Source organism: Sciurus vulgaris (assembly GCF_902686455.1).
Source record: "Sciurus vulgaris genome assembly, chromosome: 3".
Classification (NCBI taxonomy): Eukaryota; Metazoa; Chordata; class Mammalia; order Rodentia; family Sciuridae; genus Sciurus; species Sciurus vulgaris.
In genome coordinates this window covers 59159339-59181683 of record NC_136463.1, presented here as the reverse complement: position 1 = coordinate 59181683, position 22345 = coordinate 59159339, and the positions used below count along the sequence as shown (strand labels likewise).

The 22345-nt window shown below is 49.9% G+C and overlaps 1 protein-coding gene across 1 annotated transcript in view; it reads left to right on the top strand.

Annotated features, from left to right (window-relative positions):
* The window catches only part of PITPNM3 (PITPNM family member 3), a 93682-nt gene that overhangs the window by 46706 nt on the left and 24631 nt on the right, over positions 1-22345 (top strand). The window contains 3 exon segments of the mRNA XM_079135336.1: positions 3411-3458; positions 20683-20759; positions 21126-21361. Of these exon segments, the coding sequence (XP_078991462.1) occupies positions 3411-3458; positions 20683-20759; positions 21126-21361 (361 nt within the window).

Below are 22345 nucleotides of genomic sequence, written 5' to 3'. Positions count from 1 at the left end.
GTGCCTCCACCTCCACCAACCACCCGTAGCCCTGGGCAATCAATCACTCCGAGTCGAAGTGACCCTCCCCGTTCCTCCTCCTTCTCCAGATAACCCCCGGGGTGTTCAGGAGCGGTCGTTCTGAGTGGCTCTGAGTCCACGTGACCCGCAGCACGGGTCCTCTGGGCAACCGCCCGGAGCTCTGGTGCGGCCACTCAAGACCAAGCGTCCCACCACGCTTCTCCTCCAGGCAGCCCCCCTGTGTTCAGGAGCTGTCACTTTAAGTCCAAACAACTCACCACTCGCCTTCTCCTCTGAGCAGCCGCCTGGAGTGCTAATGCAGTCACTGCGAGTCCAATGGACCCGCCGCGCTCCTCCTCCTCCTCCTCTTCCTCCTCCGGGCAGGCCCCGGAGTTCAGAAGTGGTCTGAGTCCAAACAGCTCGCCACGCAGCCCCTTCTCTGGCAATGGCCTGTAGCTCTGGTGTAGTCACCCCGAATCCAAGCGGCCGCGCTCCTCTTCCTCCTCCTCGTCCTCAGGGCAGGCCCCGGTGGTCAGAAGCGTCGTTCTGAGTCCAAACAGCTCGCCGCGCAGCTTCTCCTCTGGCAACCGCCTGTAGCTCTGGTGCAGTCACTCCAAATCCAAGTGGCCACGCTCCTCCTCCTCCTCCTCAGGGCAGGCCCCGGTGTCCTGAGTCCACACAGCTCTCCTCGCCACTCTTCCCCTGGGCAGCCGCTGGAGCCCCAGTGGTTGCTCCGAGTCCCAGCGCTGTGCCAAGCGGCCTCCTTTACGATGCTCCCAGTTGTCCGCGTTCACTGCTCCAGCGGGGGGAGGGGCGTCTCGCCGGCAGCTCTACTTCACAAAGTTTCCTGCGTTCCGGGACCCCCGTCCCATCCGGGATGCCTTCCCAACGGGTGAGAGTCACCCGGCTGCTTTGAGTTGGTCCCAAGCGTCTCAATATCTCCTCTTTTGAATCCTGAGTCCTGGAGCAACATGAAATGCAGCCACCCTCTACATAATGTGAATTTTAAAAAGACTTTCTTCTGCTGCGCAGGCCAATATCCACAACCACACTGACGCCTCCTACAGGCGAACGTCGCACCAGTAGCCGGTGGGAAGTGCAGCGGTTCTCAGCCAGACGGGGAGAATGGGATTTGTGCACTCCAGTAATCCAAACACCTCGAGTAGATCTCCGCCTTTAAAATCTGCATTCGGCAAGAAATGCTGTGAATCTTTCATATTACAAGCTGGGGAAACAAGTCTCCCGAGCCCATCAAGGGCAAGCTCTTCTCCAAATGCTAAGACTACCTCCTTTAAACCCCACCCTGCAACCTTCGGCTCAGAACCACACAGGACCCGACTCCGAAGGGTCACAGCCGAGCCCAAGCTTCAGTTTTCTTATCAGTAAATGGTCCTCCTGCCCAGGGCCACCCTTTCCCACTCCCTGCTTTCCTTGGTCTTGGCCTGTTGTGGATATGTTCTTCCTGGCATCTTGGAATGCCTTCCTCTTTCCTCTGCTTCAGGAAGCTGCAATCACACTCTGCCACCTGCTTCCCTGGGCCTGGTGGGGTTTCTCCCTCCTCCTGTCATGTTCCTCGTGTTCCTTTGCAGTTAGCGCTGTGCCACTCTGCAGAGGCATTTTTTTCCCCATACTCACGTTGACCTACCATTTTGCAACCCCCAAGGCCCCTGGTGCCACTCTTGGCAGATAGAAGGTATTTCTTGGGTGTGTGACCTCATTTCTGTTAGGTGGTGGTGGTAGAAGGTGACTTTCCCTAGATGCATCTAGGGTCCTTGGGCATCAGGTGTTCAGACATGATGCTGGTCTTTGGTCCTTGACTTGTACTCTGACACTGGATTTTTCTTTCTTCCCATCCACATCTGGGCTGCTGTTGCTCCTGGGAAACATTCTGTATGTAGCCCCGATTCAGAATAAGCCACCTCCTCATTCTGAATCGGGGCTACTCCATGAGGCCCAGGGTACTGTTCTCCAACTGGGCCCCTCTTGGGCACAGGCTGTCATGCCCCCTGGGCCTGGGGAGCATCATGAGCTGGTGTGTGACTTCACATTGGTCCTTTTCATATGGCCCCACTTGGTGATGTGAAGACAAAAGACACAAGGTCTTGAATCAGTAGTTAAAAGCAAATAAGAAAATAAAATGATAATAAGAGCAATCTTCCTTTTATTGAATGCCTGTAGTTACCTGCCTGTGTTCTGAGGGCTTTGTAATCATTTACCCTGCACAATAACTCTCCAAGGTAAGGACAAATACTATCTCCATATCCTAGATTAGAGGAATGAGACACAGAGATTATGTAACTTGCCCAAAGGTGCACAGTCAATTGAAGAACTGATATTTGAATCTAGGTGTCTGACCATTACACAGTATAACTCAAGAGCTTTCAGTGCTTGGAGGGTCATTAGAGAGTACCACATCCTGCAGTGTCTTGTATGAACGAAACCCAGAGAGGGAGAGGGACATATCTCAGGTCACACAGCAGGGACAGTGGGAGTCTGGAACAGAATCTCAGCTTTCAAAATGAAGCTATATGCTCTTTTCACTATTTATTCTTTCCTGCCTTTGAGAGAGCTCAGCAGCCCTGGTTTCAAGCTGGAGAGAGACAGTCAAGGATCCAGGTGACATAAACTCGGGAGGCCGCTGTGGCAGGCAGACAGCTGTGGAAATGGAGTGAGAGATTCTGTTGGATGACCTCTGGGTTGGCTGCCAGTGCAGAGGCTTCAGGACAGGAGTTATCCATCAGACTCTGGATGATAGGCTGGGGAGATGGAGGCCTTTCCTGGATGGAGTTGCCCTGAGGGAAAGAAGCGAGGCAGCCTGAGTGGGGTAGGTCCTGGACCCAGGAGAGGCCTGGAGGTGGTTTTCCTCTGAGCCCAGGAATCCCTTCTCAGAGATGTGGGGCCTTGCGGGGAGCTCAGACTCATTCAGGAAGCAGGGTCATGGTGAGTGTGAGGTACTTGGGAAGAATCCACAGAAGTCCAGGAGGCAGTGGGATGTTCAGATCAAGAACTTAGGAGAGAGTTCTGGACTACAGAGGTTTGGCAATTGCCTGGATATGGTGTGGAGCGCTGACCCTCAGGAGAGACTGAGGGTGGGCAGAAGGCTGTACCTTGTCAGCAGCTGCTTCATGAAGCTGGGAGAGAAGGGAGTCAGACAATATGGCTGTGAGAAGGTCAGGTGGTCACAGGAGCCAGGTCAGGCCTTCTCTAGGAATGGTGTCATGCATTCTCTGGGCTGTGAATTGCATAAAGACTGAGAGTTAAGTCTGTGGGGAGGAGAGGCAGGGCCAGAAGTGGTGGGTGAGACCTCTGCCCACTGCTCTGGAGCAGAGGGCAGAGGCAGCCACCAGTGGCAATGTGCCTGGTCAGCAGAGGCTAGGGTTGGTTTGCTTATGTCTCTTTTGTTTCCACAGGAGAAGGGACAGCACAGTGCACATCCAGCATTCTCCAGGAGAAGCAGCGTGAGTTAAGCCTGACCCTGTGGAGCCCTTGGGATGGGTCCCATCTCCTTGTGCCTGAGTCTCCTCTCATCTACTCAGAGCCCAGAGGGTGGTAGAATCATCCTTATCTTGCCCACAGGCAGGAGCAGGGGGCCCGGGGCCTGAGGTCACTTGGCCAGAGTTTGCACCATTCTCCTGAGCCACTCAGGTTCCTGAGTTACCCCTACCGGGAAGCTCAGCTGTCAGAGCCAAAGCAAGGAGGGTGAGGTGAGGCTGGTGGGTCAGGAGAAGGGGCAACAGAGCAGATGGGAAACCTTCTCTCTTCACCTACAGAGAGATGGGCTATACCTTCGTGACCTCCTTCAGGTGACATAACTTCCAGTAGCCGTAGATGGCGCCGTGGTGATGTGACAGAGGTCAGGGTGAATGAGGTCATTCAAGGCTGTGCCATGGGTCACATCCCTTTGTGAAGAGGCCATCTCTTCAGAGCCTGGGCCCCTGGGGTTGCATCCTGGGGCTTCCTGTCTTGGTTATGCTTTGGGTCATACTGATCTTTCCACATTTCCTTCTGCTTGTGTTTTCTTGGCGAGAAAAGCACAGGATGGAATCTAGGAGCGCAGTAGTAAAAAAGTGTCAGTTTGCTGGCCAAGTCTTCTCTGGACATCTTGGGTGGACTTGGTGGGTAGCTTTGTAGTCATGTGTCTGCTGCCAGCGTATTGAGTTTGACAAAAGGCTGGGATTGGGGAGAGGAGTCTACGTGCATAATATCTCAGGACTACCTTTACTTCTCCTTCCTCCTGTTCTGACCCATGGTTGTGGCTATCAGGGGCTCAGCCCACTCTGCCCAGTACCTCCCTGGGTGCAGGTTGGATGCCTTCCTGTACACTTTCCCATCCTCTGCTGCTGAGCTGAGGTGGAGGAGTCCATGAGCCCAGCCTCCCATAGCCCAGACCCCATCCCTGAGTGGGTGCTCAGGCCTCCAGAGAAGGCTTCTGGGTTTCTAACATTCAGATGCAATTCAAAGACGAAGTCCCTGGTGTGATTAGGGGCTGGTCACCCAAGTTCTCACCTCAAGCACACCTAACAAGAGGAAGGGCAGGGCAGAGAGAGAGGACCAATTATATATGTGCCTGTGGGATTTTAGTTTATGGAGGTGATTGAGTGATGACACAGAGACTAATGCTATTGAAAGAAGAATTTATTACATAGTTTCCAAGAGAAGGGACATGTCACACCACACCAGTCAGGGCCACAGGACAGCTATAGGACTGGGCAGGGGCGAGAAAGGAGTGAGGCGAAGGCACATGCCACAGCCTTTGTTGAGGCAAGAAAGGCAGGGCAGGGCCAGGGACAGCTGAGGGTGGGTTGGTTTGAATCATGTCCCTGGTCTCTGGGCTGCAGAGGTCCCTAGTTGTTGGGTACCTGACCCTAGTTGGTTTAGGATGGGGGAGTTTGTGGCTTAGTGGGTGAGCGTTAGATAAGGAGGCAGATGGTGGTGTGGCTCAGGTTTTGGTTGGTAACCTGTGAAAGGTGTGTTCCCCTGGGCAAGTTTATTTTCTGTGGGAATTAGCCAACTGTGGGAGGGAACTCTGGCCGGGAAGACTCCCAGGATGCCAAACCATCATAAAGTAAGAAACATGGTTAACACAGGGATGCCGTTATATTCCCCAGGGATATGGGAAAGAAAAAGAGCCCAGATCATTCCTGCTGTGTCTTTAGGAAGTGAAAACAGCATCTGACTTGGGGTTTATCTCCAGGAGGCCAAACCACAGCTCTGTTTCCCACAGACACAATTGAATTGACAGGACAGTTACTTTCTTCTGGACCTGACTGAAAAATTGTGTTTCAGTAGAGGCAAATTCTTCCCGTCCCCATGGTTGTAGATTTTTGTCAACATTATATTGCCTAAGGCTGTCATCAAATTCTGCTCCTTAAGGATATTCTTATTTAGTAAAGAATAATAGTCAATGAAGCCAGGTGCTGTGGCACATGCCTGTAATCCCAGTGACTAGGGAGGCTGAGGCAGGAGAATTGCAAGTTCAAGGCCAGCCTCGGCAACTTAGCAAGGCTCTGTCTCAAAATAAAAAATAAAAAGGGCCAGTGGGGGAGCTCAGTGGTAGAGTGCCCCTGGGTTCAATCCTCAATACTGAAAAAGAAAGAAAGAAAGAGAGAGAGAGAGAGAGAGAGAGAGAGAAAGAAAGAAAGAAAGAAAGAAAGAAAGAAAGAAAGAAAGAAAGAAAGAAAGAAAGAAAGAAAGAAAGAAAGTCAATGTGCACAGTCAATGTGCAGAAGAATTTTGGAGCTGAAATGGCATATTGGAGATTGTCAAGGCCAGTGACCCGCAAGTATAAAGCCACCACTTTTTGGCAGCAAGAAAAATAACACTGTAATGTGTTTTTCCATAATGTTGAATGTATTCAGTGGAGAGGGCTACTTTTTACATACTTCCACAATTATGTTCTGCCTACAATTTTTGGCATTTAAATCATTTTTCTTTTATGAAATGATGGTGATAATTGATGATAATGTGTTTGTTTATTTTAAATGCAGAATTGGCAAAATAAAAGTTTGTGACCTGAATTGAAAAGGAATAATAGCAATGCCTTACATTTCTAATGTGCTTTTCTACTGACTGTATACTTCTATGCATATTACCTTAATTAATTTTCCACTGGGTTCTTGAAAATTCTGCAAAAATAAGTTATGAGTTGGTACAAATTACCCTGAGCCAGGACTCAGAAAATCCTGGGGCTGGTGCTGTGATGTCTGGCATTTAAAAGCCAAAGGCCTGGACCAAACAGCATGTTTGGTCGCTGTGATGCTTTGGGCACATTTCTTAATCTCTCTGAGCCTCAGTATACTCATTATGGAAAAATGACCATATTCTCTACTTTCTAGAATTGCTAGGGAATCAGAGAAAATTTATGCACAATGCCACGGTCTGCACATGATGCACAAGAAGCATCTTATTCTTTCTTATTGGCTTTGGCATTAATCTTAGCAATTGTAACCTGGTACAGATGAGAGGAAGGTATCTTGTCCTCTGGTGGAGCTCAGTTTCATTAGTGCTCTGCTGGTCCTGTGGCTGCCTCAGTGTCATCGTCACAGCAGCAAGAATCCTCCTAAAATGGCCAGAGGGCACTGGGCTTCTCTGGATTCGGGAAGGCACAGGTGTCAGGTTGCCGGCCCTTATTTGCAGTGGCCTGGGGTGGGAGGGCACATGTCCCTCCTCTGTGGCTATCAGACAGCTCAGTCTTCATCCTGCCTTTCACAGATTGGCCTGGCAGGCTGCCACCTCTGGTGCATGCTTATAATTTGGAACTAGACCAGATGAAGCCCAGGGAGCCACTGTGTACTGAGGCCAGGTGGGGGGGTGGGGGAAGAGGAGGGAGAGGGCCTTGGACTTGGGGGCAGGAGACCTGGGGCATTTTCCCCCAACTTGCTGTGCAGTCTGTGCTCTAGCTGTGGCTGTCTTGTGTCCTCTCTGTACTTGAACCCTTCTGAATCTGACATGCTGAGAGCTTCTGATTTTCTGTTGCTCCTGGCTGTTGATTCTTTTTCTCCTGGGTTCCTTTGTCTGCTTCTCTTTCTGTTTCTGTCTTATTCCCACCTCCTTATAGCACAGGAGACATTTATAGGGTGCTTCCCATGCATGCCTGAGGGGTGCTGAGTGAGGGCCCTCAGAGAACTTGGTACCTCTTCATGGAAGCTCATTCCTTCTAGTCTTCGAAGTGAAGGGTACCTGGGGTCTTTCTAGTCTATCCTCCTATCTTCATCACTACTCAGTCAAATTAGACCCTAGAACATCACTTCATCTCCAGCAGAGCACTCAGGATCCTTCTCTTCTGCCCTTCTTTTTGCCCCCTGGGTTTATACTTGGGGATCACCAACAACCTCCAATGTACCACTTCAGTTCCGAAATTCTTCAGCACACTGACTTATTCTTACTGTCTTTTTTCTTTTTTTATACTGGGTATTAAACCCATGGGCACTCTACCACTGAGCTACACCCCCAGCCCTTTTTATTTTTTCATTTTGAGACAGGGCCTTGCTAGGTTGCTGAGGTTGGCCTGGAGCTTCAATCCTCCTGCCTCAGCCTTCCTAGTCACTGGGATTACAGAGGCCACTGTCTTCTCTTTCATGGATTGCCCTGTCTTCCAGTACACTACACTGGTCTCCCCATCTCCAGACTCTCCCCCTCTGTCTTCTCCAGAGTGACAGAAGGACTTTGCCTGGGCAGTCCTGGTCCTCCCAGCCCCTGCTTACCTTCCCTCACCTTTTCCCATCATTCTCCCCACTTTCTTTGTGGAGGAGCATGGATTCCCTCAGCACCGACCTCTCATGGGTTAATAGGAAACTGAGATTCCATCCATGCCCATGGAGGGGACCAAGGCAGCCTCCTGCACAGCAGAAGGTGGGAAGACTCCCTGGGGATTCAGACGCACAGCTGCATGCAGGAAGCTGGCCCGCCACTTCCTGCTGTGAGCTGCCATCACCCTTGGCTCTGGGGGATGGGAACTCTCCTTCCTCCTGCACCAACCCCCTCACAAATCTTGTTGGAGGAGGCGGGACTCCCTTCCAGGAGACCCTCCTCATCCTAGGCCCTTCTAGCCTCAGTGACTCCTATAGGTGCAGGGTGCTCCCCAGGAGGTTCCCTTTGATCTTGAAACCTGGGGCTGGGAAGGGCTATAGTCATGATGAACATGTTGCAATGAGAAGATGCCCTGGGAGTAAATGAGCTTCCAAGAAAGGTGGTCCAACTAGCTCCCTTCCCTCCTCCATCTCCGGAGCTCTGCCCTGTGCCTGACTGACTCAGATCTGAGCTCCCTTTTTCCTGCAGTTTGTCATTCCCACACTTACCCCAGGTACCCTCTCCTGTCCTTTTTGCCACACAGCAATTCTCAAGAGTCAGTTCTACTATCAACCTCCCTGCCTCCCCTGCTTCCCACCAAAACCGCTTGGGTCCAGGTGATGCATGGGATAGGAACATGAGAGATGGACAGAAGGACAGATTCTATGACAGGAAGACTTAACCGTTGTGGCCTTTGCAGTTGAACCTGACCCATGTTGCATGGAATAGAAATGACACATGGCAACTGGACTCATGCTGGCTGCTGACGGGTTTTCCCAAGGGCCAATGCTGGCACCAGTTATGGGGACAGGGTTGGTAAGAGGTTGTCCCAGGTGTGGGAATGTCTGCCAACAGTCATATCTGCAAATCAGAGTGGAGTCCTCCTGGGACTCTGAATTTCTTCTTTTCCACAGACTAAAACCTAACAATGGACCAAACTGAGTCCTGATTCTGACCTCAGACTGACCCTTTATCTTCATCCCCAACTGAGCTTCTGTCTTAGCCACCAAATGAGCTCTGATTTATCCCCAGCTTGGTCTTGACTCGAGCTTCTGGTCTGGACTGACCTCCAATCTTTAGCTCAGAGAGGAAAGATGTGGATGGCTCAGTGTCACCCTCCCATTGTGGGGACACGGTTTGACCTCACATTCCACGCATAGGGTCAGCGACCAGAGGAGCAGCTTCCCTTCCCACATACCCCAGCCTGCAGTTTACCCTGGAGGACCCCCACAGACATAATGCATGAAGTCCCTTGCCCACAGCTGGCCTCCCCACTCCTCTGCCTGGTGACTGGTATCTTTTCCTGGCCTGTGTGGGCAGCTTGCTGAGCACAGCTGCAGACAGGCTATATTTAGCCTGCTTTAATGAGCTCAGGGTGGCAGACGTCCGCCTTGGGAGCACTTTTCTTGCATGTGTGCGTATGTCTGTGCTTGGCATGGCTTCTGTGTGTGTGTGTGTGTGTGTGTGTCTTTGCATTTGTAAGCATGCATCAGCATGTGTGTCAATGCACTGGTGCATCCATCTACATGAGGATAAGCATGTGTCTGTTGTGCACATAGCAGAGTCTATCCATACAATGTGTTTTGCTAGGGATGAGTGCAGCCTCTGACACTTATAGGAGAGCAAAATGAGAACAAATCATTAATTCATTCATCCATTTGTTTAAAAAATATTTAATGAGCACCTTGATATGCTAGCACCATGAGAGTCTTTGAATATAAAACAGCAAAAACAAACAGTTCCAGCTTCAAAAGGTTTTATAGTCTGGGAGATGGAGGAGGGGAAGGCAATAATCAAATAACCATAAAATTGAAAGTATGAAGATTTGTCTCAGGAGAGGTCCATGGTACTTTGGGGAGAGGGGCACAGGAGGGGAAGGCTCCCCAGAGGAAGCCAAACAGAGGTTTCTGTGGGGAATATCTGCACACAGGGATATGCGAAGGTCCAGGCAGAGGGAAGGAGATGCGCAAGTGCCCTGGGTGAGAGGGGAAAAGAGGATGTCCCAAACCTGTCAAAAAGACCAATGCGGTTGAGTTCAGGGAGGGAAGGTAATAGGGGGAGAAGGTAGAAGGTAGAGTGGGGACCTGCAGACCTCACAGGGGCCTTGGCCAGGTGTGGGAAGGCAGAGGAAGGGTCATGTGGGGGGAAGTGAGGAGATTTTCTGTGTTAGAATCCAGCCCATGATTCAGTATGTGGGGGGAGGGAGCCCCACCCACCCCAGTTCTCCTAGGGGTCACTTTTGCTGGCCTAATGCAATCAGAAGCAAGGCAGGGCGGAGGGTGTGTGTGGCTGGAGAGGTGTGGGTATTGTCTTATGCAGAACACCAGTGCTACTTGGAGGAGTCACACTAGCCTCCATGTTTCTATAAGCCAACTTGATTTTGACTACAGCTACCAAAACCACTGGGCTGATGAGAGATCCCTCTCTGACTCCCAGGACTTCTCCTTTCCTCGTTCTCATGCCACTGGTCCCCCTGGGCACAGATGTTCAGGCCTTCCAAGTGGCCCTCCGTCCATGAGACAGGTCTGTCTCCTCCCCTCAGCTGGGGACTGGGGGTGGGGATCTCTTTTTTCAGCCAGAGGGAATCTGTTGTCTCTTTAAATCCTTTTCTCCTGGGAACAAAAGGACTTTTGGAAACAAAAGGGAAAAGCCAGGAAGCTCTGTCACAAAACCTCAGAGGCAAAGGAACCAGAGCAGGCAGAAAATACAAATTTGTTTCTCAAAAAAAAAAAAAAAATCACCCTGTTACATGCAATTGTAAAAATTCTTATTTTTAATCTGTCTTTTGAGTAGATATCTCATAAGCAAGGTATAAAACTCAAAAGGAATGGAAGATGATGAGCGAAACTCCCTCTCCCATGCCCGCTCACCCAGACCTCCCCAGAAGCAAAGATGATAATGAGTTTCTTATATTCCATTCCACAGATAGTCTCTGAAAACATGAACATATCCATAAATATTCTCTTACATATATTTTTATATATACCCCCACACAGATGGGAGCATGCAGTGCATTCTATTCTGCACCTCAATCCTTGCGGGGATAATAACACAGCATGATTATCTTGCTGTCTTGGTACATTTACAATGCTCAGATTTGTTGCTCTTGGCAATGGGTGTGTCACAAATCGCTGTGGTATGATTTATTTAGCCTGTCCCCTATTGGTGGACAGATAGGTTGCTTCCTGTCTTTTGCTATTATAAACAACTTGACTACTATTAGCGTTGTACCTATACCATTTTGTACGTGGACTTGGCATTGCTGGGTCAAGGACACGTTGTGTTTTGAATGACATTGCCAAATTGCCCTCCATGGGGAATGTTCTGCTTTTCACTCTCACCATCAAGGAATGAAGAGAGCTTATTTTCCTCACCGTAGTTCATACAGGGTTGATGATGGCTCATCTGAGAGGTGAAAGCAAGGTGTTTTGGGTGATTTAAAGGAGCATTGTTCTAGGTTAGGGTTCTGAGGTCCAGGACGTTTTCATTTGTGTCAAAGCCATTCCCCTATCTTTTTGCTAGAAGCCACAAGCATTCTTAAGGGATTACTGCAGAAGGAGGGAGTGAGCCGGAGTGTGCTCACATTCCTTTGTGTGTGCAGACTTGATTTCTGGTTCCCAGGCCCAGTCAGGGCTAACGTGATGGGATCTTTGTGGGGAAGGGCTGCAGGTTGCAAGCAAGCTCCTGTACCTCAAAACAGCCTCTCCCAAATTTTCTTCCTTGCTAGGGGTCTCTCTGCAGGGGCAGGGCCATGGCACAGAGCCATTGAAAAGCAAAGAAACTACCCCATTCCCACTCCTCGCTTTTAGGAGGATGAAAGAGTCCTGTCTTGTGGCTGGATTCAAATCCCCATCCCTCCACTTATACCCCGAGAGAAGTCCCTTCATACTGTCAGGGGGGTTACTCCTTGGAAGTTCGCCATGTTCAGCTGGGCAGCCCAATGGCATGTTTTCAACAGGCAGGTTCTGGGGCCCAGACCCTAGCAAGGGTCAAGGGTCAGGCCTTCGTCTGGGCTAGTGTCTCATTCACCAGATGAATCCAGGTGAATGTGGTTTGATTCTGAACCTAAACAGGTTAAGGAGGCACAGGCAGGACCTCAGCCTCCAGATCCCCTTAACCCTGGATGAAAATTTCCTCCCCAGCCTCCTTGCTAAGTGGCCACTTACATAACTTGCTTGTGTAACCTCAGTGAAGAACCCTCTGCCTCCAGGCCAGCATGGGGCATTCTGGAACAGTTGTAAACATTTCCTAAATTATGCTGAAACTTGGAGACTCTCCAGAAGCCACTCCTACCTCATTTGTCTTGGCTCTGCCCTCTGCTCCCTTGGCCCAAACTTGGCTCAGTGTGAATCTGCAGCGCAGACCGACAGGCAGCCACCGGATCCCCTTGGGTCTACTTTCCTCCATGCTGGGTTCCTTGACCTCCGAGCCACTTTCTATAGTTTTCCTACTTGGCTAGTGAGTTCCAGACCAGTCCTCAGTGTGACCTGTGCTGCAGGGGCAGGGCAGGGATGTCCCCTCCTCATTTATTTCCCCATATTTTTTTACTGGTGCCTTGTAATCGTGTGTAACAGTGGGATTCATTGTGGCATATTCATGCATGCACATGATAGAACTATAGTGTGGCCAGTATTGTTCCCCTCCTCATTTTGAACTGTGGACTCTGGTTTGAGCAGCCTCGGAAGTGGAGAAGTAACTTTGGCAGCCCCATTAACCTGACTCAGGGATGTTTGCAGCCTTTGGTCATGTGACCTGCCACCCCCATGAGACATGTTTTGGTCATGTGATATTAGGGACTTGAGGGATCCTTGAAGGTAGGTGCTGTGTGGGATTCATCTTGGTTTCACAAGCTGCATGGTAACTGGAGGGTAGAAATTATCAAGCGATGTTGAGTTGGCTCTTTATCCCAAACCCAGAATTTTAATTCACTCATCACATTTCAAGTTATTCTTTTCCTTCACAAGCATCTCTTTTCTTTTTATGTCACCCGAGTATCCTGTCAGTTCCCAGAGGGCAGGACAACATTTGGCTTTGTTTTCTTTGGAGTGTTTATTTACTAGGGTAGAGGTTTGTGATTGGTATGAAAATGTACTTAGCTTAAATATAACCCAAGCTTGCATTGTCTATTCAATGGATATAGTCATAAATAGTTTTAAACTAAAAGAAACATGGGTTCTCTAGAGAAAACTTGAAAAATAGAGAAAAATAGAAAGTGGAAAAAATAATCACTCATTGTCTCAGCATCCAGAAAAATTGCCGGCAACATTTTGGTGGATTTCCTTCTAATACAAGGCCCCAGGCTTCTTCTCTACCCCTACCTAGATTGTTGTTTTTCACAAAGGTTGGGGCTGAGGCACCTGCAGGGGATGTGGCCTGGACTTTGGCTGGTGAATGAGGCCTGTGACTGTGAAGTCATGCTGTGTGGAGCCCCATGGAACTGCCTAGTGGCCGGGATGGGCTGGGGTAAGGAAGTGGGGCTCTGGGCCCCTATTTTGGTCAGTTTTTGTTATTGTGACAAAATACCTGAGATAATCAACTTAAAAGGAGGAAAGGCTATTTTAGCTTATTGATTTCAGAGGTTCCGATCATACGGTAATTTAGCCCTGTTTCTCTGTGCCTGTGGCAGCATAGTATATGGTGGGAGCGTGTGCTGGAGGAGGACTCTTCACTGTGAAGTTACTGGGAAGCAAAGAGAGAGACAGGAAAGAGCCAGAGTCCCAATATCCCCTTCTAGGGCACACCCCTGATGACCTAACTTCCTCCTACTAGGCCCCATCTCCTAGAGATTCCACCACCTCCCAGTAGGGCTACAGGCCAGGGACCAAGCCCTTTGGGGAGATTTAAGATCCTAACTATATTGACCCCTCCCCTAACCTGCTTCAGTCAGAGCTGGTTCACTTTCATCTTTGCCAACTGGTTCCTAAAGAAAATTTCACTGGATAATCAATTTTCCTGTTTTACAAAAGTTGTAATTCCTTCAGAAGAGGACCTTTAGTTTCCCCTGCTCCATGCAGTCCCATCTGCATCCTGTGTTGGTAATCAGTTCCCACTTCCAGCATTGGGCCAGGCAGGAATCTGTTATTGACACCCTCTGGGTGGTTACCTGTGGGCCAGGACAGACCTTGCAGTGTCGCTTGCTGGCTTCTTGTGCTGGTCCCCTATGTACTAACCACATTCTGTGAGCTGCTGTGGTGAGAGCCATGGTTTCTGAGGTAAATCTATCATTCTGCCCATGTGTCTCTCCTCCCCAGATACCCTACACCTTGGCTTTCCCTCCAGTGCCCAGGCCTACTTACTTTACAAGCAATGAGATGACCTTGGCAAAGAACATTCCAAGTGAACCTATCAAAACTCTAGTGACCACTGCTTCTCTTTTAAGGGGCCTTAAAACTTGTTTAGCCAGGTGCTGCCCACACACCTGTAATCCCAGCCACTTGGGAGGTTGAGGCATGAGGATTTCAAGTTCAAGATAATTTAGCGAGACCTCCTTCGAAATAAAGAGCTGGGATATAGCTCAGTGGTAAAGCACCCCTGGGTTCAACCTCCAGGACTGCAGAACAAACAAACAAACAAACACATTTGTTTATTCATTTGCTCCATGACTTGCCTGGGAATTAACACCAGATTTTCTAGTTGGAATCAAATACAGGTGACATTTCCCATTTGCAATTTCTTGGTTCCTCTTTTTTTCTTCACAGCCCCTTGAAGTGAGTCTGCAGTTATGCCTGCGGGTCCCTTTGGGGTCCCAGGGTCCTTACTCTGCTGGGATGAAGGCTAGAACTACAGAACACTCATGCTTGGCCTCAGAATCTCAGGCTTCCTGACTCTTTGAGGGAATGGAGCAAACACACTTATTACATGGTGGTGTGGACAGGGTGTTCATCTCTTATCCTAGGACTTTTGTCCTGGCCTGTCAGGTGTGTGTGTGTGTGTGTGTGTGTGTGTGTGTGTGTGTGTGTGTGGTGTGTGTGTGTGTGTGTGTGTGTGTGTGTATGTGTGTGGTGTGTGTGTGTGTGTGTGTGTGTGTGTGTGTATGTGTATGTGGGTGGTGATCTTTCTCTTCATGGATTTACCTGGGGGATTAGTACAGTGGTTGGAAATCACCTCCCCGCCCCCACACACACTTTTTGTTGAATGAGGTTGCATTTGTCCCAAATATTTTCCAGTTCTATCTCCCGAATCTCATTTCAAGGCAAGAGAGTAAAGTCATTGGGTTTATGCACACATTTTTGTTTCTACTCATGCGTGTGCTACCAGGAGCTCCCTGAGGATTAAATACTTTTGTAGCTACTTCTCAGGACATGTTGCATAATCTCAAGTTGGGACCAGCTCGGCTCCCTTAACCCCAGGAGTGACTAATGGAGGTGACAGTGACCATCAGGGGCTGGCAGGATAGAGGGTGAGATCAAGTGGTTAGTGCCAGCCAGAGGCACCCCTAGCATCCACTCTTGGTGGATCCTTGCAGCTGGTGGCAAGAGCAGCAGAGACAATTGTCTTCTTCAGCCAAGTTGGGGTGTTGCTTTGTACAGGGCACTGAACGTGTGGTTGACGACCTTGGCTTTTGTCTCAAGAGCAGTGTGGTGCATGGGTAATTAGAAGGGATGATCACAATTTGTGCCTTTCCAAGGCTGTGATTAAACAAAAATAGCCTCCATTCTTCAGATGGCAGGAGGAGCCATGGTGAGCTTGGTGTGCTACTGGTCCCCATGCCGGGGCTGGCAGGGTGCTGGGAGCAGGCACTGTGGTAGCCAGCCTGCCTCAAAGCCTGTCATAAAACATTATCACAAAAACACCTGTCAGTTTACCCACCCCAAATCTGGACACAGCAGGGATCCAGCCTGAATTGGGCCATGCAAACAGAAATGAACAGGAAGCAGGGACTAACAGCCTGGTGATGAGGTCCTGGGCCCCTTGCTGTGGCTCCTTACCACCTAGGACCTCTGGTGGCAGTTCTTCTGGGGAACCATCTATAGGGGGAACCACAAAGCCCAGACCAGGCAGTTCTAGAATTCCCAGACGTTCCCAGATACCAGTTCCCCTGGGGACTTTCAAGACATGTGCTTCCCTTTGGGGCATGCTTCCCTGAACTTGATTTCTCCTGGGGTTTAGTCTCAGGGTTTAGGCTGTGTGTGTCCTGGAATCTTTGCTTCCAAAAAGTTTTCACAAAAATGCCAGGACCTGAAAGCTTATGAACCCTATTCTCAAGGGTCTGTTGGAAACATACAGTAACCCCACAGCAGTAAGCCAGGCCCAACTCTTGGCTGTGGGATTGCCATCATGGCTTACGTAGCTCTGAGAAGGCTTTCCAGAGGCAGTGACAATTGAGCAGGGTTTGGCAGGACAAGTAGGAGTTTTCTGGTTTGTAAAGTGAGAAAAGCCTTACCAGGCAGAAGGCTCAGCATAAGCAAAGACAAGGAGGGAAGAAAAAAATGATGTCTTGTGGGCAAGTCAGTGCCAGTGGCCTGGATTGTGGTAGGAATGGCTGGTTCTGAGGCAAAACCTTGTGGGCAAGGTGCAGTTAGGGCAGCTGGATATGTGCCTTCTACATCTGGAAATGTGGGTACCTTTGGTCCTGGTAGTCAACTCTCCTTGGACTATAGTCTAGATCTGGCAGACTAGGTCTCCTCTTCTCCCTTGCCCAGAGCAAAACATTTCTAGCTCTGCGAAGAAAGGAAGCGAGGCTCTGTCCCCAAGCTGCGTAGGAGGTGAGACTCTTCCCTTTGGCTGGGGAGGGATGGAATGGCACTGAAGACAACCCTGCCAGTCCCAGCCTATGGCTTTTGTCTTGGCTGAGCCAGGAACCGCCTCAGCATCATTTGTGGCTGGGATGCAGCACATGTCCACCAATTCATTGCCCAGAGCATGGCATGGGCCTGAAGGAGCTGACTCCAGGGAGATGGAAGATGTAGGAGCTCCTCAGTCTGTGTCATCAGCGAGGGTGCAGGCTCCCGGCCCCCACCTGCTGGAAGGCATGGTGCCCAGGAGACAGCAGGACCCTCATGTCTTCCCTGCAAGTTATTTATAGACTCGCTATGGTAATTTGTGGCAATCACAGCATTTAATCCTGTAATCACACTGCAAGCAGGCACCCAGCCCAGTTGAGGCTGGCGAGGCTGCCAGGGCTCAGGGAGGGACTTGGCGGCAGGGCAGGCCAGTGCAGAGGCGGTGATGTCCCCATCAGCCTCCAGCCCCATCCGTCAGCTGTGGCCCCAGCTCTGTGCCCCTGATTTAGCCTGGATAATAAGAATGACAAAAGCAGCTCACACATAGAGCACTTCTTACACTCCAGGTCCTGCTGGAAGTCCTTCATGCATATGAGCCATATATCCTCACCACTGCTCTGTGAGGTAGTTAATAATAGTATTCCAGGTGAGGAAACTGAGGCATGGGTCACACGGCTGATAGGAAGCATGTCTCCAACTCCAGCACTCTGGTTCCAAAGTCTCTAGTTTAGCCAGGTCTCTCTCAGCCCCAGAGGTGAGGGGTGTCCCAGGCTCCATACCCATGGTCTCAGCCCAGGCCGTGCTCCTGTCCCTCCTGCACCACCCAGAGCTGGGCAGTAGGCTGCATGCACCAAGAAGCGCAGCTGCTTCATGTCAATTTCCTTCCCAGGCATGTGGTTTCCCTATTGACAAAACGTTTCATGTTGTAAGGTTTCCGGGCAGCAGAACTGGGCTTTAATCTTCAAGGTGCCACTGTCAATTTGTGCCTCCATGCCTTCTCCTGCAGAATGGGGATTGCTACATTCACCTCACTGGGAAGTTGTGTGCTTCAGAAGGATACAGCAGCACCTGGCTAAGCATCTTCCTCCGCTTGGTGTGGGGTCCTCCAGCTGGATTCCCTCGGTCTTGCTATGTGGCCTGGGGCAGGTGACCTGAATTGTTTGAACTCAGTTTGCTTGACTATAAAATGGGGCTAAGAACAAAACCATCCAATATGGGATGATTGAGACAAGATGAGATGATACATGTCAAGTGCATAAATGCCTGGCACATAACTACTCAATAAAATCAAGCCATTCCTGTGGTCTTTTATTATTATCTTGTCCTGAGGGCAGGGTCCAGGTCTCCCCTAGCCAAGCCCAGGGTCAGGCCTTTCTTTCTCTTTTCTTCCTTCCTTCCTTCCTTCCTTCCTTCCTTCCTTCCTTCCTTCCTTCCTTCCTTCCTTCCTTCCTTCCTTCCTTCCTTCCTTCCTTCCTTCCTTCCTTCCTTCATGCCAGGGATTGAACCCAAGGTTGCTTAACCACTGAGCAACATCCCCAACCCTTTTTATTTTTATTTTTATTATTTTTGAGACAGGGTCTTGCTAAGTTGCTTAGGGTCTCACTAAGTTGCTGAGGTTGGCTTTGAACTTGTGATCCTCCTGCCTCAGTTTCTTGAGCCGCTGGAATTATAGGCATGCGCCATTGCCACCATGCCTGGTAGGCCAAGTCTTTAGTAGGTCTGAAAGGCAGAAGAACTTGAACCACTGGAAGAAGTATCAGAAAGTACTTAGCTGAGTCAGGTCTCAGAACAAATTTTTTCTCCTTCTCCTAAAAGCCAAACCCTCCATCACGTAGGAAACGATTTCCTGTCTGTGTGGTCAGCTGCTAGGAGCTCATAAAGCAGTTACCCTCTGACCAGGGTTGTGTCTGTGAGGACAGAATATTTCAGAAACTACACTTTCCTGCTGAGAAAAGCTCTTTATTGAACATTCTTTGCAAAGCACTCTCCTCCTGGACTGATGGAGACTGAGGAGGTGTTGACTCACATACAGATGGGTTAGGGATGCCCACAAAGCCTGTGGGAAAGACCCTCCCCAGATGTGATGCTATCAGGGAGTTGCAGGCTCCTAGAGGGTGGGAGGTGTGAAGGAAAAGAACATCCTCACTGGGACCACACTTCTGTAAGAGGCAAGTGGCAAGTAAGTTCCCCATCAGTGAAGGCAAACAAGTGCTTCACAGCCTAACCCTGGGTCTCAGGAAATGCTATCCATCTCACAGTGGGGAAAGGAGAGGAGGCAAGGTGGACTGGATGGAAGGAAGGATTCCTCAGGGTGGAAGGCATTATTTGGGGTGGGAGGCAGCTGCTGGATGTCTTTGAGATGTCTTTCTACCTGAGAGGCTTATATCACGACATTTGAGAGCATGGGTGTTACATCAGGGGTGGGCACATTTTTCTGCAAGGGGCCAGATAGTAAATATTTTAGGCACCGAGGGCTGTAAGTCTGTTGTCGCTTCTGAAGTATACTGCTGTGGTGTGAAAGCAGCCATAGACAATATGTAAATGAATGAACCTGGCTGTGTGCCAATAAAACTTTATTTACAAAAACAGGTGGTGGGCCAGATTCCACCCTTGGCTATAGACCTCTGTGTTAGAGAAACGAATGCTCAGGAAGGGCTGGGTGCCAGGAAGCACTTCCTGGAGGAGGTGTTGAGCCAGGCAACTGGGAGGAGTGAGGAGCTCATTTTTGGCAGTAACCAGTTTCACTCCAAAGCTCTGGGTGATGTTGACTGTCCTCCCAAGTGCTGGTCATACCACTCTGAGAGTCCACCTTCCTTGGGATCATGGTTCAAGGCCTTGCTATATCTCTAGCTTCAACCACACACACACACATACACACACACACACACACACGTTATATGTGATATATAATATATATGTAGTTTATATATATAAACTATATATTATTGTTAATATATAAATATGTGTAATCATTAATATTATTATTTGTGGTGCTGGAGATGGAACTCAAGGCCTCACAACATACACCAGGCAAGTGTTCTACCTCTGAACTACACCTTCCCCCATCTGCTCCAACCCGATAGTTTTATTCTTTGCAGTACTGGGGATTGAACCCAGGGATACTCTACCACTGAACTATGTCCCTAACCCTTCTTATTTTGAAGCAGGATCTTCCTAAGTTGCCCAGGCTGGCCTAGAACTTCCAATCCTCCTGCCTCAGTCTTCCAAGTAGCACCACAGGCGTGCACCACCCTCCCTGGCTCAACCAGATAGTTTTAAAAAATTATTTATCCATCTGTGTTAGTCAGGATAGATAAAGTGTTATATGAAGAGATTCATCATGAGGGACTTCCTCATGCAATTACAAAGACTGAAAAGTCCCATGACCAGTCTGTGAGTGGAAGTCCAGGAAACCAGGGGTTTCAGTCCAAGCCCACAGACCTAAGAACCAGGTGAGTCTGGTGTAAGTCCCAGTCCCAGTCTGAAGGCCCAAGCCCCAGGAGCACCCATGTCCAAGGACAGGAGAAGATGGACATCCATACTCGTAAGAGAGAGCAAATTCTCCCTTCCCCTGCCTTTTTGTGCTGTCCAGGCCCTCTGTGGATTGAATGATGCCCACTCACGTGGACTGGGTGAGTCTTCTTTTCTTGGCCTCCCAATTCAAAGGTTAATCTCCCTTGGAAATACCCTCACAGAAACACCTAGAAAATAGGCTTCACCACAATCTGGGCATCCCTGAGTCCAGTCAACCTGACATGGAATTAACCATCACACCAGCTCTTTCAGCTGTTCTCAGAGGGAGGTATGATTCAGACTGACAGCCAGGACTGGAAGTGGATGTCATCAGATGATACAACACTATGGTGGTGTTCTTGGTGAAGGAAAGCCAGGACAGTCCCCTCTTAGGACACCCCTACTCATCTCAGGGGTGCCATTCACCATGGCCTACCTCTGTTGCTCTTCCTTTTCTTAGTAGGACAAAGCATGTCATGATGTGTGGACTGCAGAGACAGAGAGCTGGACCAGGTGACTCTTCCCAGCTCCAGACCATAATATAATTCCAGTTCTTCAATAGGCCAGGCCTCACCTATGTGGCCAGCTGGGACCAGGGAGTGTCCAGTTGCCATGGGAGCTCTTGGAGGTGCTGAGTTCTCCTCTGTCCCCTCTGTAGGAGAACTGTACCGGGCTTCCCTGAGAAGACAGAAGTTCCCAGCCCAGGGAAGCATCGAGATCCACGAGGATAGTGAGGTGCGTTGGGTTTTCAAGAGTGTTGGGCCCATCTGTGGTCAGCATTTTAGGAAGAGTCCTAGGATGGTAGACAGGCTGCCTAGATTTCATCTTCATTTGACTCACTGTGAGACCCTGCGCAGCTCAGCTCCCTGTCCTTCTCAAAGCTTCAGGCTCTGAACATGAAGGATCTCTTTAGAGTCTTCCTGCTCTGATATACATCCAGGGTCTTGCCCTCCTGGAGACACCCTCGGCATGCACTGGTGGTCCTGGAACACAGGGAACTGTAGAGCTCCTAGGTTTGGAACTGTGGCCACAGCTCCCATCCCCTGTGTGTCCCCGTTTCCTCTTGCCTGCCTCTCTCTATCCCAACCCTGTCCCTCTCAGGAAGGCTGCTCTCAGCGCTCCTGCAAGACACACGTTCTCTTGCTGGTGCTGCATGGAGGGAACATCCTGGACACCGGCTCCGGGGACCCATCCTGCAAGGCGGCCGACATCCACACCTTCAGCTCGGTGCTGGAGAAGGTCATGCGTGCCCACTTCCCTGCTGCTCTGGGCCACATCCTCATCAAGTTCGTCCCCTGTCCTGCCATCTGCTCTGAGGCTTTCTCACTCGTCTCTAAGTGAGTCCATTTCTGCTCATTTGGAATAGCTGGGTTGGTGGGGGTGGGGGACGTTGGAGGGGCTGCTGCTGCCACATGGGTACCTGGTGGGCAGGTGGGTACCTGCCAAGGCCTCTGGGAGGTGTCATCCAGACTGATCATGAGCCTCACTGGTGGAAAGTGGTCTATGAGAGTCTTCTACCTGGGAGTGGGCGGTGTTAAGGTCTCCATGAGTCCTTGGATCCAATTCCTTCTCAGTAGGCCTGATTCAGTTGGCACAGATAAGAAAACCAAGAGGTTCAGCATTTTCTCCCAGAGTTACCCAGCAAATGGAGCCAGGAGTCAAACCCAGGCAGCCTCACTCCTAAGCCATACAATTACTGCCTGCTAGGGATAAATACTATAATGGGTGTGGCCCAGAGCACTGCGGGCATTCTGAGAGAAGGCCAGGGAAGACTTCCTGGAGGAGGTGACTTTGAGTATGATATCAGTTAAGTGTTAGCCTCTCAGATCAGCCTGGATTTGAATGCCTGCTGTGTGACCTTGGGAACCTCCCCCTGCCTCAGTTGCCACATCTGTAAAATGTAAAATGGGAGTAATTATGATAGTAACTGCCTCCCAGAGTCAACATGACGATTCCATGTGCTGGTTTATGCCCAGCACTCAGTCCAGCGTCAGCACATGGAAAGCCTGTGCATGGAGACACCGAGTGGGGAGGAGGAGGTGTTCTCTTCCTCTCTCCTCTCAGTGGAGAGTGGGCTGCGAAGGGAGAGGTCCTGACATGTGGCACAGAACCTCATGGAGTAGGAAGAGCAGGGATGGTGTGAACAGAAGAACAGGCTGAGCCCTGGGCAGCTCTCTCACTGCAAATGCTGGTGGGTCCCCATCCACTGTAGGTTCTGGTACCTGTGGAGACAAATCGAGAAACCAGGGATCCTCCAGAGTCTATATGCTCTGCAGAATCCCACCCTCTGCTCCAGGACTCGAGGGCTCCAGCGCCCCCAA